This window comes from Schistocerca nitens, chromosome 5 (assembly GCF_023898315.1).
Source record: "Schistocerca nitens isolate TAMUIC-IGC-003100 chromosome 5, iqSchNite1.1, whole genome shotgun sequence".
NCBI lineage: Eukaryota > Metazoa > Arthropoda > Insecta > Orthoptera > Acrididae > Schistocerca > Schistocerca nitens.
Genome location: NC_064618.1, coordinates 697,730,091 through 697,744,400, shown reverse-complemented (window position 1 = coordinate 697,744,400; position 14,310 = coordinate 697,730,091). Strand labels below are relative to the sequence as shown.

At 44.8% G+C, this 14,310-nt stretch overlaps 1 protein-coding gene across 2 annotated transcripts in view; it reads right to left on the bottom strand.

The window, feature by feature from the left end:
• LOC126259427 (selection and upkeep of intraepithelial T-cells protein 6-like) overlaps nt 1–14,310 on the bottom strand; it is a 475,400-nt gene that overhangs the window by 30,773 nt on the left and 430,317 nt on the right. For both annotated transcript variants that reach the window (XM_049956225.1, XM_049956226.1), the window contains exon 4: nt 1,051–1,226. In XM_049956225.1, the coding sequence (XP_049812182.1) occupies nt 1,051–1,226 (176 nt within the window). The remainder of the gene's footprint in view (nt 1–1,050; nt 1,227–14,310) is intronic.

The window sequence follows — 14,310 nt, the reverse complement described above, 5'->3', positions numbered from 1 at the left end:
TACTTAAAGTACCTAACCTAAGGACAGGACAGAACACCCAGTCATCACGAGGCAGAGAAAATCCCTGACCACGCTGGGAATCGAACCCGGGAACCCGGGCGTGCGAAGCGAGAACGCTACCGCACGACCACGAGCTGCGGACGACACATGTCCACATAACATCTTATCTTTATTTGTGTGAGGAATGTTTCCTGAAAGTTTGGCCGTACTTAGTTATTTATGGTCCGGTAACCACCGCGAGTACTGAGCTAGTTTTCTGACTGCTGATCCGCGTCGGGCTAAATTAAATTACATTACACTGTTCATAGTATTATTTGAGTTTTTTCTCTTTTGTTTTCAGATCACTTTAGTAAAACCTATCAAAGCAGATATAATAAATTTAAAATTTTATTAAATTGCATTACAACCTTTTAATCTCTGTTATGTTTGTAATGATTTCTGCGCAGATTATTGTGGCTTGTTAGTGGAAAGACTGTGAGCTTCAGGAGCGAATTTCGGTCTGCAGTCTGAAGACGGATTCTCTGACAGGTATCATGGAGAATAAATCGAATATTCTTTTTTTTAGGTTTAAATGGGCATTATGTATATTGCTACTACGAATAAATGCTAAAACTAAACTGGACTATAATCAGCTGATAAATGGCGGGTGTACAAAAGATTTGTTAGAATGAGGGAGCCACGTTATCTTTCGAGTGATTCGCTACCACGACCAGCGCTCGTGCACAGTGTATCTGGAGCTGAGATGCAGAAGAGCACATTATCTCTCCTGAGGAGCAACGCCCACAAGAAAGAATGCAAACATTTGCCTTCATTGAGCCCGTGGCAAAAAAAATAAACAGGCAGCGGAGCCGGTGAATTTAATTTCGTGGGCTTAGGCTTAGCGAGGGACTGGGTCTTCCCGCCAGATGAGCTTCCCCAGCCCCCCCCCCCCTTCCTCGCCCCATCAACAGATACCGACTCAAACACTCGCCAGCCCCGGTGCTACGTAACGAAGTGAGCGGCGCTACGGCAGAGACTGGCGCCAGGTGGCAGGTGGGTAGGTGCACGTACCTGGGTAGTAGACGAGGCTCTTGCGGACCGAGTACCGCGTGCTGGGCACGCGCAGCTCACACGCGAACGTCGCCGAGTCGGGCAGGTCGCGGTCGAAGAGCAGCTTGTGCGCCGAGATGTCGAAGCCGCCGTCGCGCCGCTGCGTCGACACCGTCACGTCCTGCATCGGCTGCGGCCTGCAAGCAGACACACGCTGTCGGCACATGGGCTTCCGTTCTGCCTAAACTCGCAGACTAAATAATAATAATAATAACAATAAAGCATCATATGGAGTATCCTACATATTTGGGTGAAAAATGCACTGATATCTTTAAAGAACCAATGGTGGGAACTGAATATATCTGGCGGCAAGAACAAACAGACAGTGTGAGACATGTTAGTATCCTGATTGTGTTTCGCAGCGAACGACTACCTGCTTCAAGGACACTGGTGCCGCTTCTGTACACAGCCACTTGTGACGGGAATCGGCAGGTGTGGCCGTGCGGTTCTAGGTGCTTCAGTATGGAACCGCGTGACCGCTACGGTCGCAGGTTCGAATCCTGCCTCGGGCATGGATGTGTATGATGTCCTTACGTTAGTTAGGTTTAAGTAGTTCTAAGTTCTAGGCGACTGATGACCTCAGATGTTAAATTCCACAGCGCTCAGAGCCATTTGAACCATTTGAATGTGTTTTGTACGTCACGTATAATATATCCAATAAATGTGATGTCACAGTATCATATTTTTGTTACGCTATGATCACCGTTTCCATTTATTTTCCACACTCATGATCTCTACAACTTTCAATCATAGTTCCCTCCGTAAGTCCCGCTGGTCATACCTTTTCTCCTACATATTCCACAGTGACCTGTTCTCTTTCACAAGTCGTATAAGCTTCTTTACGTTCGATGTTGTTAGTTAGGTCCGAAAAAGATCTTGACACATGCAACATAGCTAGTTATTTATTTAGTCGTATGGCTATGGCCACCCGCAGGGCAAGCCGTTCGCCGGGTGCCGGTCTTTCAATTTGACGCCACTTCGGCGACCTGCAGTCGATGAGGATGATATGATGATGATGAGGACACCACAACACCAGTCCCTGGGCGGAGAAAATTCCCCGACCAAGCCGGGAATCGAGCCCGGGCCCAGAGGATTGACAATCCCTCACGCTGACCATTTTTTTTTAAATCTCAGTTTGTTCGTTGTCGTTCGTTGATCTGCTCGGGGCGGACGTCGTATGACACCCGTTTAAGTTCGTTGATGACCCATTAACTCAGTTTTTTTATTACAGAGGGCTCCATTCAGCTACCGGGGGCGGATCAACATAGCTACTAATGATGTGCGATACACTTCCAGACACGATCAGCAACAGGCGCTCGCTTGCACCGACTACGTCCGACCAATCCCATTTCACTGGGATCCGTCGGTCAGCGGCCGGCCGGTGTGGCCGTGCGGTTCTAGGTGCTTCAGTCTGGAACCGCGTGACCGCTACGGTCGCAGGTTCGAATCCTGCCTCGGGCATGGATGTGTGTGAAGTCCTTAGGTTAGTTAGGTTTAAGTAGTTCTAAGTTCTAGGGGACTGATGACCACAGATGTTAAGTCCCATAGTGCTCAGAACCATTTGAACCATTTTTTCGTCCGTCAGTCGTCCGTCAGTGTGTGTATATGCGGCCGATGTGATCTTGTACAGTGGACGCATGCCAATGCCGCTATGTCTTGGGAAAGGTCGGCCAGGTGCGGTTTATGTGGCCGTCCAATTAGTCGGACCAGTACGGTTCCAGTGTACGATGAGCCTTACGATGCCCCTAACCCCACTGGCGGCGGACATCTCGCAACGCGACTGCTTAAGTTCATGAATGCTCGACGAAGATAGATCATTTACTCCTTACAAGAACTAGGAGACATGTACTTAACAATAGTGCAGAAAGATGTGGGGCCAGGAATATCGAACGAATCTAAATCGAAGAGTTTAAAAACGGATATCATCGTAAGTGTATCACGTTTATCGGTGTGATAAGAATCTTTCGAGAAACAGCGTTGTTTAAGCCACACAGCCGGACGGTGCTCGCAGCAAGGAAGAGAGGTTCGGGTAAGAGTGTACAGTTAAGAAAAAATGTGTAACCCACTTACTCTGTGATAAGAATCTTCTCATCACTGGTCTATTGTTTCAACTCCTACATGTTAATTATTGCAAAGACTAACGCATTTGATTCTTAAGACACACACAATAATAGTGACAGTACAAAAGCGTTATCTGCGTACTTCTAGTAGCACAGGCATTCAGAATTCGCACGTAACATTCTTCTGTAGTGAACACAATGCTAGCGACTTACAGCTTCCTAATCTGCACGGGCCTCATGCCAGCGTTCTGTACATCCATCACACTGCATCCAGTTATCATCAAAATCACACCACCAACCTGAGCAAATGTACATTTTTTATTAATTAATTTTCTTGGAAGCTATGAACAATATCCGTATTGCAGAAAGAGGTTTTTTCCTGTTCCCTTAGACACCCCATTTGTTTCTGTACGAGAGCATTCTTAACCAGTGACCGAGTGAGGTAGCTTAATGTTTAGCACACTGGACTCGCATTTGGGAGGAAGACTGTTCAAACCCTTGTCCAGTCATCCACATTTAGGTTTTCCGTGAATTCTCTAAATAGATCTAGGCAAATGCTCGGATGGTCCTTTTGAAAGGGCACGGCCGTTTTCCTTTCCCATCTTTGACCTAGCTTGTGCTCCGTCTCTAAAGATCTCGAAGTCAGCAGGACGTTAAACCCAGTCATCATTCCTTCCTTCTAACCACTGGTGAGAGGTATCCTATTTTTGGGCCCTCCGCTTCCGTCTGTGAACTGAAGACAAATTTTGGAGAGCAAAGACATCAGAAATGGGCATGTGAGAACACAAGCATGCGGCACACTATTCTAGCTCTCTTAAAGATGGTCCTGCAAATGTCTTCGACCAGAACTGCAAATTTGTCTCCCGCCGTTACAAAAGGTCATTAGAGAAGGAGCACCAGCTCAGATTTTGGAAGGATGGGAAGGGAATCGGCCGTCCTCTTTTAGAGGAACCATCCCGGCATTTACCTGAAGCGATTTAGGGAAATCACGGAAAACCTAAATCTGGATGGCCGGACGCGTACTTGAATCGTCGTCCTCCCGAATGCGAGTCCCGTGTGCTAACCCGTTACACGAGAAGGAGGAAAATCTTCCGCTCAATAAACATTAAGAGTATGGGCATACTCGTGTCAATTCAAGTGAGGCAGTGAAAACCATAAGAGCCCAAGGAAGAGACCCAAAATTTTGAGTAAAAAAGAAGTCTGTCAAACTCAATTTTGTAAACAAACCAACCGTGTCATACATCTGAATAACCTTTTAACCACGTCTCAACAACCTATATTTCCTATTAAACAATAAGATACTTGCTTTGCAATAAGAAGTATTAATTGATATTTAGCATTATATTTATCATTAACGTTAAATCCCAAATTTTCCTTACATTGGCTAGTGGTAGTTGTAAATGTTAATAATTAATGTGAAACTAGAATGAGAACATAGCGAACAGGTACTCAATGCACTGAATACACAGCTCTGACGTGCTCCAAAACATTATGGTCGTCATTATCATCTTTTTCATGAAGCACGTTCTGTAGCTTGAGGTTCAGATCAAACTCCGGTTATGAAGTACAGTACTACTACTGCTACTACTACTACTACTACTACTATTACCACGTACATGATGTAGACACTAAATTATTTTTCAACACTAGACAACAACTGAGCAGCGCAGAGCAACAAAAATATGGTTTGTGTTTTCGGTCCATACGGTAATGAATATCCGAGATATCCGTGAGGCAGCTTTTCGAGACTGTTCATATGAACAGTGTGGTCGTACAGATATAGATAGGACTGGTTTACTGTAAGATAAGCAGCAGTATATTTCAATAATAAAAGAAATATTCATTTGCGACTATCAATTCCTTGTCTGGGCGTATATACATTTACACCCTCGAACTAAACAAAAGTGATCTACACTTTAATGGAACTGAAATGATGAGTTAGAGAACTGAAAGACAAATAGGTTGCATAAAAGACAAAGTTTATGTGTGATGTTTCTGAAATCAAAACTAAATCTCACATTCCTATAAACATAGCCTTGTTTAGCCTTGTTACTTCCTTGCCCCTGCTGTGTAGGAGGTACATTGGATAAACAGTAGGAAATGTATGTGGCAGAATTGTTGCGGCAGAACCTCGGCATGTATTGGTGAACCATTTCGATGACATTAGGCCTAAGTGAAGTAACTTCAAAGACATTATTGATAAGCTGTTCAGACACGTCGTTTATGTTCCAGAGGACTGGGTTCAGAAAACTAACCAGTCCAGTCTCTGAGCAACCTACACGCATATTGCCGGGGATCTTAAACCCCCAGGGCAGCAGTAAGCTCTGTCTCGCAGATAAGGGTGCAGTCAAGGCCATATTTGATAATTGTTCTGAGGCGTTTAATCTTGACAAACTTTCCATTTACACTGTCAGAGGCATGTTTTATGCTGGCTGAGTGTCTTAGCGTGTTTGAACGAAGCCATCACACATTCCGGAAAAGACTCGATGCAGAAACTATACTTTGTAGCCCCAAGTTGAGAGTGATGTAGATACGGACCAAGTACAAATTCTGTCACGGAGAATTGCTCAAACAGTAAACCCGTAGTGAGATGGGGACTTACTTATGCTCATGCCTCTAGCAGCAAGTGAATTCTGAAATCTGTGCTTTAAGAGTAGTAAAGTACCCAACAGAGTGGTGCACTACCCTGGTGAGAGGTATACCGAGGTGGCGAGTGACATGCAAGCTTGGAGTAACACTATTTGTTTACTGAAAATACTAAACTCATTACAGTTTCGAGGACGCAGTTCGGCACAAGAAAATAACTGAAATGTCCTTCAGTGATAATGCAAGAAATGAGCTCCACGCAAGAACACAACCGAAATGTTCTATCTGTGATGAGCAATAGGTGTCCAGTATGACGTACTCCACGCTCGTCGGTGGTACCGATGAGCTAAGGATGTGGGGCCTTCCGGAGCAGGTGTCAGGCAGTAGCGACGGGAATCACGGCAAGTGCGCGAGCCGGCACTGTCGGTTGGGTAGCAGCATCGGCAGGCGTCGTGGTCCTTAGTTTTGGCAGTAGTGCGGCTGGCGATCGGTCTGTAGCGGGAGCTGAACTGGCAGTCGAGGAGTGAGCAGCGACTTTGAGTACCCGCAACGGGAGCGGGAGTAATACGGGCGTGATGTCATGGTGGACTCAAACCGGTGTCTGCGACTGCAGTGCTGTTAACCGCGTTTCGCACGCCACGTATCGGCGTGGCTTGTACCTCCAGATGACGTAGCTGCTGAAGCAGGCTTCGTGGTAAACAGTGCAGCGTCCCTCGTTGACAAACAACCTTCCGAGGTAAGGCAGGGCTGTGCCTGGCCCGTGAAGTATATCTGCCAGTATGGCGATCGAATATGAAACAGCCTAGTCCTGCATGTAGCCCTACTACAGATAGCGTTATTAGCAGAAACGAAAATGGGTATGTCCCACTCCTTAACATATTTTGTGATGCATATAGCTGATTAGCTGTACGTGGTACTTGCGGGCAAATACTATGACCATCGAGCAGGAGGGCATCGCTTAGTTGGTGTCGTGCATTGGTTCGGATGCCAACCTGACTGTCGCCCGATAATATGGACTAACAGCCAGGAGTGATGGTTCGGGGTGCCATTTCCTTTCATAGCAAGACCCCTTCGGTTGTAGTCCGCTGCACCCTTAGAGCACAGCGGTACATCGAAGATATGCTACGCCTCGTATTGTTGCTCGTCATGGCAATGCATCCTAGGCTTACCTTTCAGCAAGACCATGGCCTCCTGCACACTGTGAGAGTTTCTTAGGCCTGTCTCCAGCTTGCCAAATCCTATCTTGGCCAACAACGTCGCCGTCATTCTCTCCATTGGAGATCTGGAACATTATGGGCAGGGCCCTCCAACCATCTCGAAAGTATTGACGACCTAACCCGCCAACTGGACATAATTAGGCATGACACCCCTCAGGAGGACGCCGAGCAAATCCACCGATAAATGCCAAGCCGAATAACAGCTTGCATAAGGGCCAGAGACAAACCAAAGCGTTACTGACTTGCTCAATTTGTGATCATAGAAACGCTATTGAAATTTTAATAATTCGTTTGTCTGCACGAGTCCGATTCACGTAATTCCTTCGTGGTAGATCGTTTTCTTTTTAGAATCTACTTAAGTATTTCTCGAGTACTTCATTCACCTACTTTTTTAAATGCACGATGGATTCTAAACGATAATACTTTGATTGTGCTCTGTTAAACATGCTATGTCATCATCATGTACAGAAATGAGTAGAACACATTAATCAAAAACACAGAAATGTTCACAAATTAAAATGGCTTCTTCTCAGCGGATAGCTCAAAGCGGTCGACGAAAACAGCTACACCCAGAGCGCACTGCCACAAAGTGTGTATCTTTTTTGAAAATCACGAACGTGTGACATTCAGAGTCTCATATGCATGTGATGAATGTTTTGCCGAACTCATATATCATTGAACAGAAATGGCCATTCCACTTAAATTGGAACTATGTAATGTATCAGATTATTGGTATACATCGATTCTGGTAAGAGTTCAGGATAGTTTTAAATAAATTATGTGCCACCAAAGTATTAATTTTCTTGCTTGTGACAAAGTGCTGGTTGTGCTGAACATTACTGACAGCTTGGTACTGTATATCAGTCTGGGATTTGAATGAAAACCCTTCCAACTGTATTATCCTGCAACATTTCAGAGACTTATTTACAGTTTCAGTATTCGAAAATATTTTGATTTTACCTCAAAGAACATATCACAAAATATCTCAGTTGGAGTCTCTTAATGATATGTAATACACACATCAAAAAAGTTTTGCTTTACCCCGGTTCCAGGATCCCCTGAAGACAGACGTTGACTGTGGTCATTGAATCGCAGACACAGACCTTGACAGTTCAGAGATGTCCTTAAACCCGCAAAAAGATGTAAACAACCATGCATGAGCAGCGCCTATTAGACGGAGGGGGTCAGACAGCTGATCAGTTCCAGTCATTCCACCAGGAAGGAGGAACACGGCTCGTGCTGTCTGTAGTTCAACCATGCGTAGACGGTCAATACCATGGTTCGATCGCGTCCGTATCGTTACTTTGTGTCAGGAATGGCTCTCAACAAGGGAAGTGGCCAGGCTTGTCGGAGCGAACAAAAGCGATGTAATTCGGACATGGAGGAGACACAGAGAGACAGAAACTGTCGATGAGATGCCTCGCTCAGGCCGCCCAAGGGCTATTACTGCAGTGGATCACCGCTACCTACGGATTATGGCTCGGAGGACCCCTGACAGCAACGCCACCATGTTGAAAAAAACTTTTCGTGCAGCCACAGGACATCATGTTACGACTCAAACTGTACGTAATAGGCTGCATGATGCGAAACTTCATTCCCGACTGGATGGCGAGGTCCATCTTTGCAACCACGACGCCATGCAGCGCGGTACACATGGGCTAAACAACTTGCCGAATGGACCACTCAGGACTGGCATCACGTTCTCTTCCCCGATGAGTGTCACCTATGCCTTCAGCCAGACAATCGTCGGAGACGTGTTTGGAGGTAACCCGATCAGGCTGAACGCCTAGAGACACAGTCAAGCGAGTGCAACAATGTTTAGGTTCCTTGCTGTCTTGGGGTAGCAATATTTGGGGCCGACGTACGCCGCTGGAGGTCATGGAAGGCGCCGTAAGGGCTGTACGGTACTTGAATGCCATAGTACAAACGACAGTGCAACCATATCAGCAGCATATTGGCGAGGCATTCTTCATGGGCGACAATTCGCACCCACATCGTGACATCTTGTGAATGACTTACTTCAGGTAAACGATATCGCTCGACTAGAGTGGCCAGCACGTTCTCCAGACATGAACCCTATCGATCATGCCTGGGATGGATTGAAAAGAGCTGTTTATGGACGACGTGACCCAACAAACACTCTGAGGGATCTACGCCGGAGCAACAGTGCCTTGGTGAACTTGTGGACAGTATGCCACGATGAATACAGGCATGCATCAATGCAAGAGGACGTGCTACTGGGTATTAGAGGTACCGGTGTGTACAGCAGTCTGGACCACCACCTCTGATGGTCTCGCTGTATGGTGGTACAACATGGAATGTGTTTTTGAGCAATAAATCAGTAATAAATTAGACGGAAATGAATTTTATGTTGATTTCGATTCAATTTTTCTGTAGAGGTTTCGGAACCGAGGTGATGCAAAACTTTTTTTGATGTGTGTATATACACAATACTCACTAGCTGCGCTTCACGTTCCCTGTATGTCACTTCGTCATGGTACTTATCGTTACCATCGTTATCTGAGGCCATAAAAAAGCTTTATCAAATAATGGTGTACTACGCTCGTTACACTCTGTGTAACATCTGCGTAGTATTTTACAATTTTGTTTCAGCTGCGGCTGATTACATAAAGAAGCTCAGCAGACAACACAAATTAATATCTGTAGCCCTTACCAAACTACCTGTGAAACAATAAATATCTTCACATCACAACTACATTAAATAATTAATAATGAACTTGTTTTATTGATTGCTATCTAAGGGTCAGTTCCCTGCATATGAGTTACAAGTCTGAAATAAAATCTCTTTTCTAACCGAGTGCTGCAGTGTTTGTCTTTCCTGAACGCTGCGCCGCTGATTTAAAGGAACAGATGACAGCTGCGTATGAATCGTCAAGCAGTATATCAGGGCGCTAGCTGTCGTTTGTACAAAGATGGTCGCTGTATCGTGGCTGCAATCAGAGCTGATCCTCATCAGGTGTCTGCTGACTAGGACTCGAAGTAGTAGTCATTGCTCTCAGAATCATGGTATTGTTTGATCACTGACCAGTAGTTGATAGTGAGCACACAGTGCCAAGGAACGCAGGGAATATGGCTCACGCACGGACTTCTGAAAAATGTCTGTGACCATGTCTGTTCACTTTGCTGGTCCATAAATGCTGATGAACCGTCCCTATTCCCACGGTAATACTGGGATTGCTGTGTGAACGGACAGTTACAGAACTTACAAAAGTCCTGCTTGCTGAATGTTTCTGCCGCTCGACAGCAGTACATGTAGGTAAAAAAAAAGGAAGATTAGTGTTTAACGTCCCGGCTACAACGAGGTTATTAGAGGCGGAGAACGAGCTTGGATAACGGAAGGAAGAATATATATAGCCATTCGCATTAAGAGAGTCAGGGAAATCACGAAAACCTACATACGGACGGTCGGACGGGGATCTGACCGTCTTCCACCAAAATTTGAGTGCAGCGTGCTAAGCACTTTGTCATCTCACTCGGTTTCAGTGCGAGTAGTTTGTGTACAGGGCTGGTTCTGCTTACGGCTTAAATTCTGCATAATCTTGACGAATAGCTGGGCTATTATCATAATCCCTGATACAAAACAATTCAATGCTGGTTTCCAAGTTGTTATTTGGTATCAGTTGATTCTTCGTAACTAAGTAATATTTTTGGTTTGATTCTTGGTATCAGAGAATGGAGCAGTGAGAACGCCATTAGAGAACCTTGCCTCAACGGCAAGATGCTTCTGCGGCTGAAAAAAAAGGAAGGGTAAGTGATAAGAAGATTCTCGCAAAGACAATCTCGGGCAAACTTAATTATGTATATAGACAGTTCACCTGGTAAGAGAATCGACAATTTCCATTATTTTTGCCTGTTATAGAATTCGATAGAGTTAAGTTGTCAAAATTTGCAATATAAATGGCCACATCATTTAACTGCAGTGCCGTGCGGTTCTAGGCGCTTCAGTCTGGAACCGTGCGACTGCTAAGTCGCAGGTTCGAATCCTGCCTCGGGCATGGATGTGTGTGATGTCCTTAGGTTAGTCAGGTTTAAGTAGTTCTAAGTTCTAGGGGACTGATGACCTCAGATGTTAAGCCCCATAGTGCTCAGAGCTATTTGAACCATTTTGACTGCATTGAGGTAGAAGGTAAAATTTTTACAGCGCAATGGGACCTTACACTTTAGTATGTGATGTGTATATTTCTACTTGATACGTCTACCTGTTCGTAACAAAAATAGCTCTTAAGAGACGGACGGGCAGAGAGTCACGCAACATGACAAAAAAACACATTTTTCGACTAATATAGTAACAAATTAACAAATTTCGGATTTTTTATTTACGTTTCCTACCAGACTTTGATTTTGCCAAATTTAATGGTCCTAGGTCGACGGTAAGTACCAGATATGTTTCGATGAGTGAGTTTGTGAGCATTAAAATATGTACCGCAGACAAGGCAAACTGCAGCACTGGTCGTGTCAATTTGAAACTGTTTATTACCGCATATTGATTTCAAAAGCGGAGAGATCATCTTCAGTGTAAGCCGGCCGAAGTGGCCGCCCGGTTCTGGCGCTGCAGTCTGGAACCGCGAGACCGCTACGGTCGCAGGTTCGAATCCTGCCTCTGGCATGGATGTGTGTGATATCCTTAGGTTAGTTAGGTTTTAGTTCTAAGTTCTATGGGACTAATGACCTCAGCAGTTGAGTCCCATAGTGCTCAGAGCCATTTGAACCATTTGAACCATCTTCAGTGTAAGACTAAGTCTAGTGGATATATAACTTCAAATAAAGCGGATAATATTCAAACTTTACCTGCTGTTGGCATGTTCTTCACTATGAACATCTATGTTTAAAGTTATTTATTGTGCCTGTTTACTTGAGTCCACTAGACCTAATCCAGGACTGAAGATGATCGCCCTCTGACTGAAATCGATGAACAGTAACAAAAAACTGTTAGAAATTTATACGATCATTACTGGAGTTTCCTTTGTTTGCATTTCTTGTTAAGGTGTCGTGGTGAACAAATTTCCGAACTGAATCCAATCTCATTAAAATGTATGACATAGAAGGGTGTATCTTTTGACCACATTCACGCAGAAGCTTAAATTTTTGTACCCCACCAAGTGACCGTAGAACTTAGCATTTGAGATGAATTTCGAGTTTGTACGTCTGCCCGTTCCGGAGAAAGGGTTCCCAACACACAGTCGGATAAAACAAATCTTGTGAGGTAGGGTTTTTTTCTTTGCTTGTTTTGTGGAACCTTGCTTTCTGCCAAATTTTGTGATTGTAGGTTTACAGGATTGCCAACGGCTTTCCGCAGTGGCAACACCAGTTCACGTTAGATGGCGGAAGTTAAACACTATCGTGCTGGGCTAGCACTGGGATGGGTGACCATCCGGTCTGCCGAGCGCTGTTGGCAAGCGGAGTGCACTCACCCCTTGCGAGGCAAACTGAAGAGCTACTTGACTGAGAAGTAGCGTCTCCGGTCTTGTAAACGGCCGGGAGAGCCGTGTGCTGGCCACACACCGCGCCATATCCGTATCCAGTGACGACTCTGGGCTGAGGATGAACATTTTCATCGTCATCAGAATAACACAGGCATTGCAATATCGTATGTCTCTGCCGATACCGGGTAAGTGACTTTCAAGGACAACGTCTGACCATAATGAATGTACGAGTAGGGGTCGTAGACATGTGGTTGACGACAAATGGAAGTTTGGGTGTGGTCGTGAGTCGTGCACGGTTAGCCAACTGGTAAGGGGACCACTCGCGCTAAGCGGGAAGTCCCGGTTCGAGTCCATGTCCGGTACAAATTTTCGTTGTCATCACTCCATTCTGCAACTGATGGTCGTCCAAATTCGCAGTTGCGAATACGCTTAACGTGAGTCTAAGGTCATTGCTGTGCAAGACCTGTAACAAAACGATTCCATATGAAGACATGTTTGCAGAGAGGATATTGCAACTCCTGGCGAACATCATTTTCATCATGAGTGTCGAGGCCTATTTTCATATGTCGTCGGTACTCAGTAAAAAATATTCGGGCAATAAACATCAGAAAATGATAACAACTGCATCATAAACCTTTATACTGTAACAGATTAACCGTTTAGTCTAAATTATTAGGCCTAATTGTTTTGCGAAAACAAACAATGCCTATTATCAAAGGTTACACGACACTATGGTGTTTTCGTGTCACTATCATAAGACGACACAATTATCGTCAAATGATGGCGATTTCGTCAAGATGATGTAACTTTTCTTACTTAAAGATTAGGTATGACTTTACTAAGATTCTTAGTGACCACATTCAATTATACTGGTGTGTGTAGAGGCCACCGTGGTCAGCAGATATGACAAACAGTGACAGTTTTTTGTGGGATACTTAAACCTCAATTATGCTTTAACAAACCATATACTTCTGAAGCACTCACTTGAATTTCAGCGCTTAAAACTGAACGGTTTCAAGAAACACTTACGGTGGTCTAGTGCCGTATTAGGCTCCGGCACCGGAGGTCCTACATTTATTACTGGATTAGAGATGGGTGGGGGACTTTAACTCTTTACACTCCTTCCAGAAGGGTACTAGATTAACAGAGCGTGTTGTCAAATGTGTACATCTACATATACATATACATTTATACTCCGCAAGCCACCCAACGGTGTGTGGCGGAGGGCACTTTACGTGCCACTGTCATTACCTCCCTTTTCTCTTCCAGTCGCGTATGATTCGCGGGAAGAACGACTGTCTGAAAGCCTCCGTGCGCACTCGAATCTCTCTGATTTTACATTCGTGATCTCCTCGGGAGGTACTAGTAGGAGGAAGTAATATATTCGATACCTCATCCTGAAACGCACCCTCTCGAAACCTGGCGAGCAAGCTACACCGCGATGCAGAGCGCCTCTCTTGCAGAGTCTGCCACTTGAGTTTGCTAAACATCTCCGAAACGCTATCACGGTTACCAAATAACCCTGTGACGAAACGCGCCGCTCTTCTTTGGATCTTATCTATCTCCTCCGTCAACCCGATGTGGTACGGATCCCACACTGATGAGCAATACTCAAGTATAGGTCGAACGAGTGTTTTGTAAGCCACCTCCTTTGTTGATGGACTACATTTTCTAAGGACTCTCCCAATGAATCTCAACCTGGTACCCGTCTTACCAGCAATTAATTTTATATGATCATTCCACTTCAAATCGTTCCGCACGTATACTCCCAGATATTTTACAGAAGTACCTGCTACCAGTGTTTGTTCCGCTATCATATAATCACACTATATAGGATCCTTCTTTCTATGTATTCGCAATACATTACATTTGTCTATGTTAAGGGTCAGTTGCCACTCCCTGCACCAAGTGCCT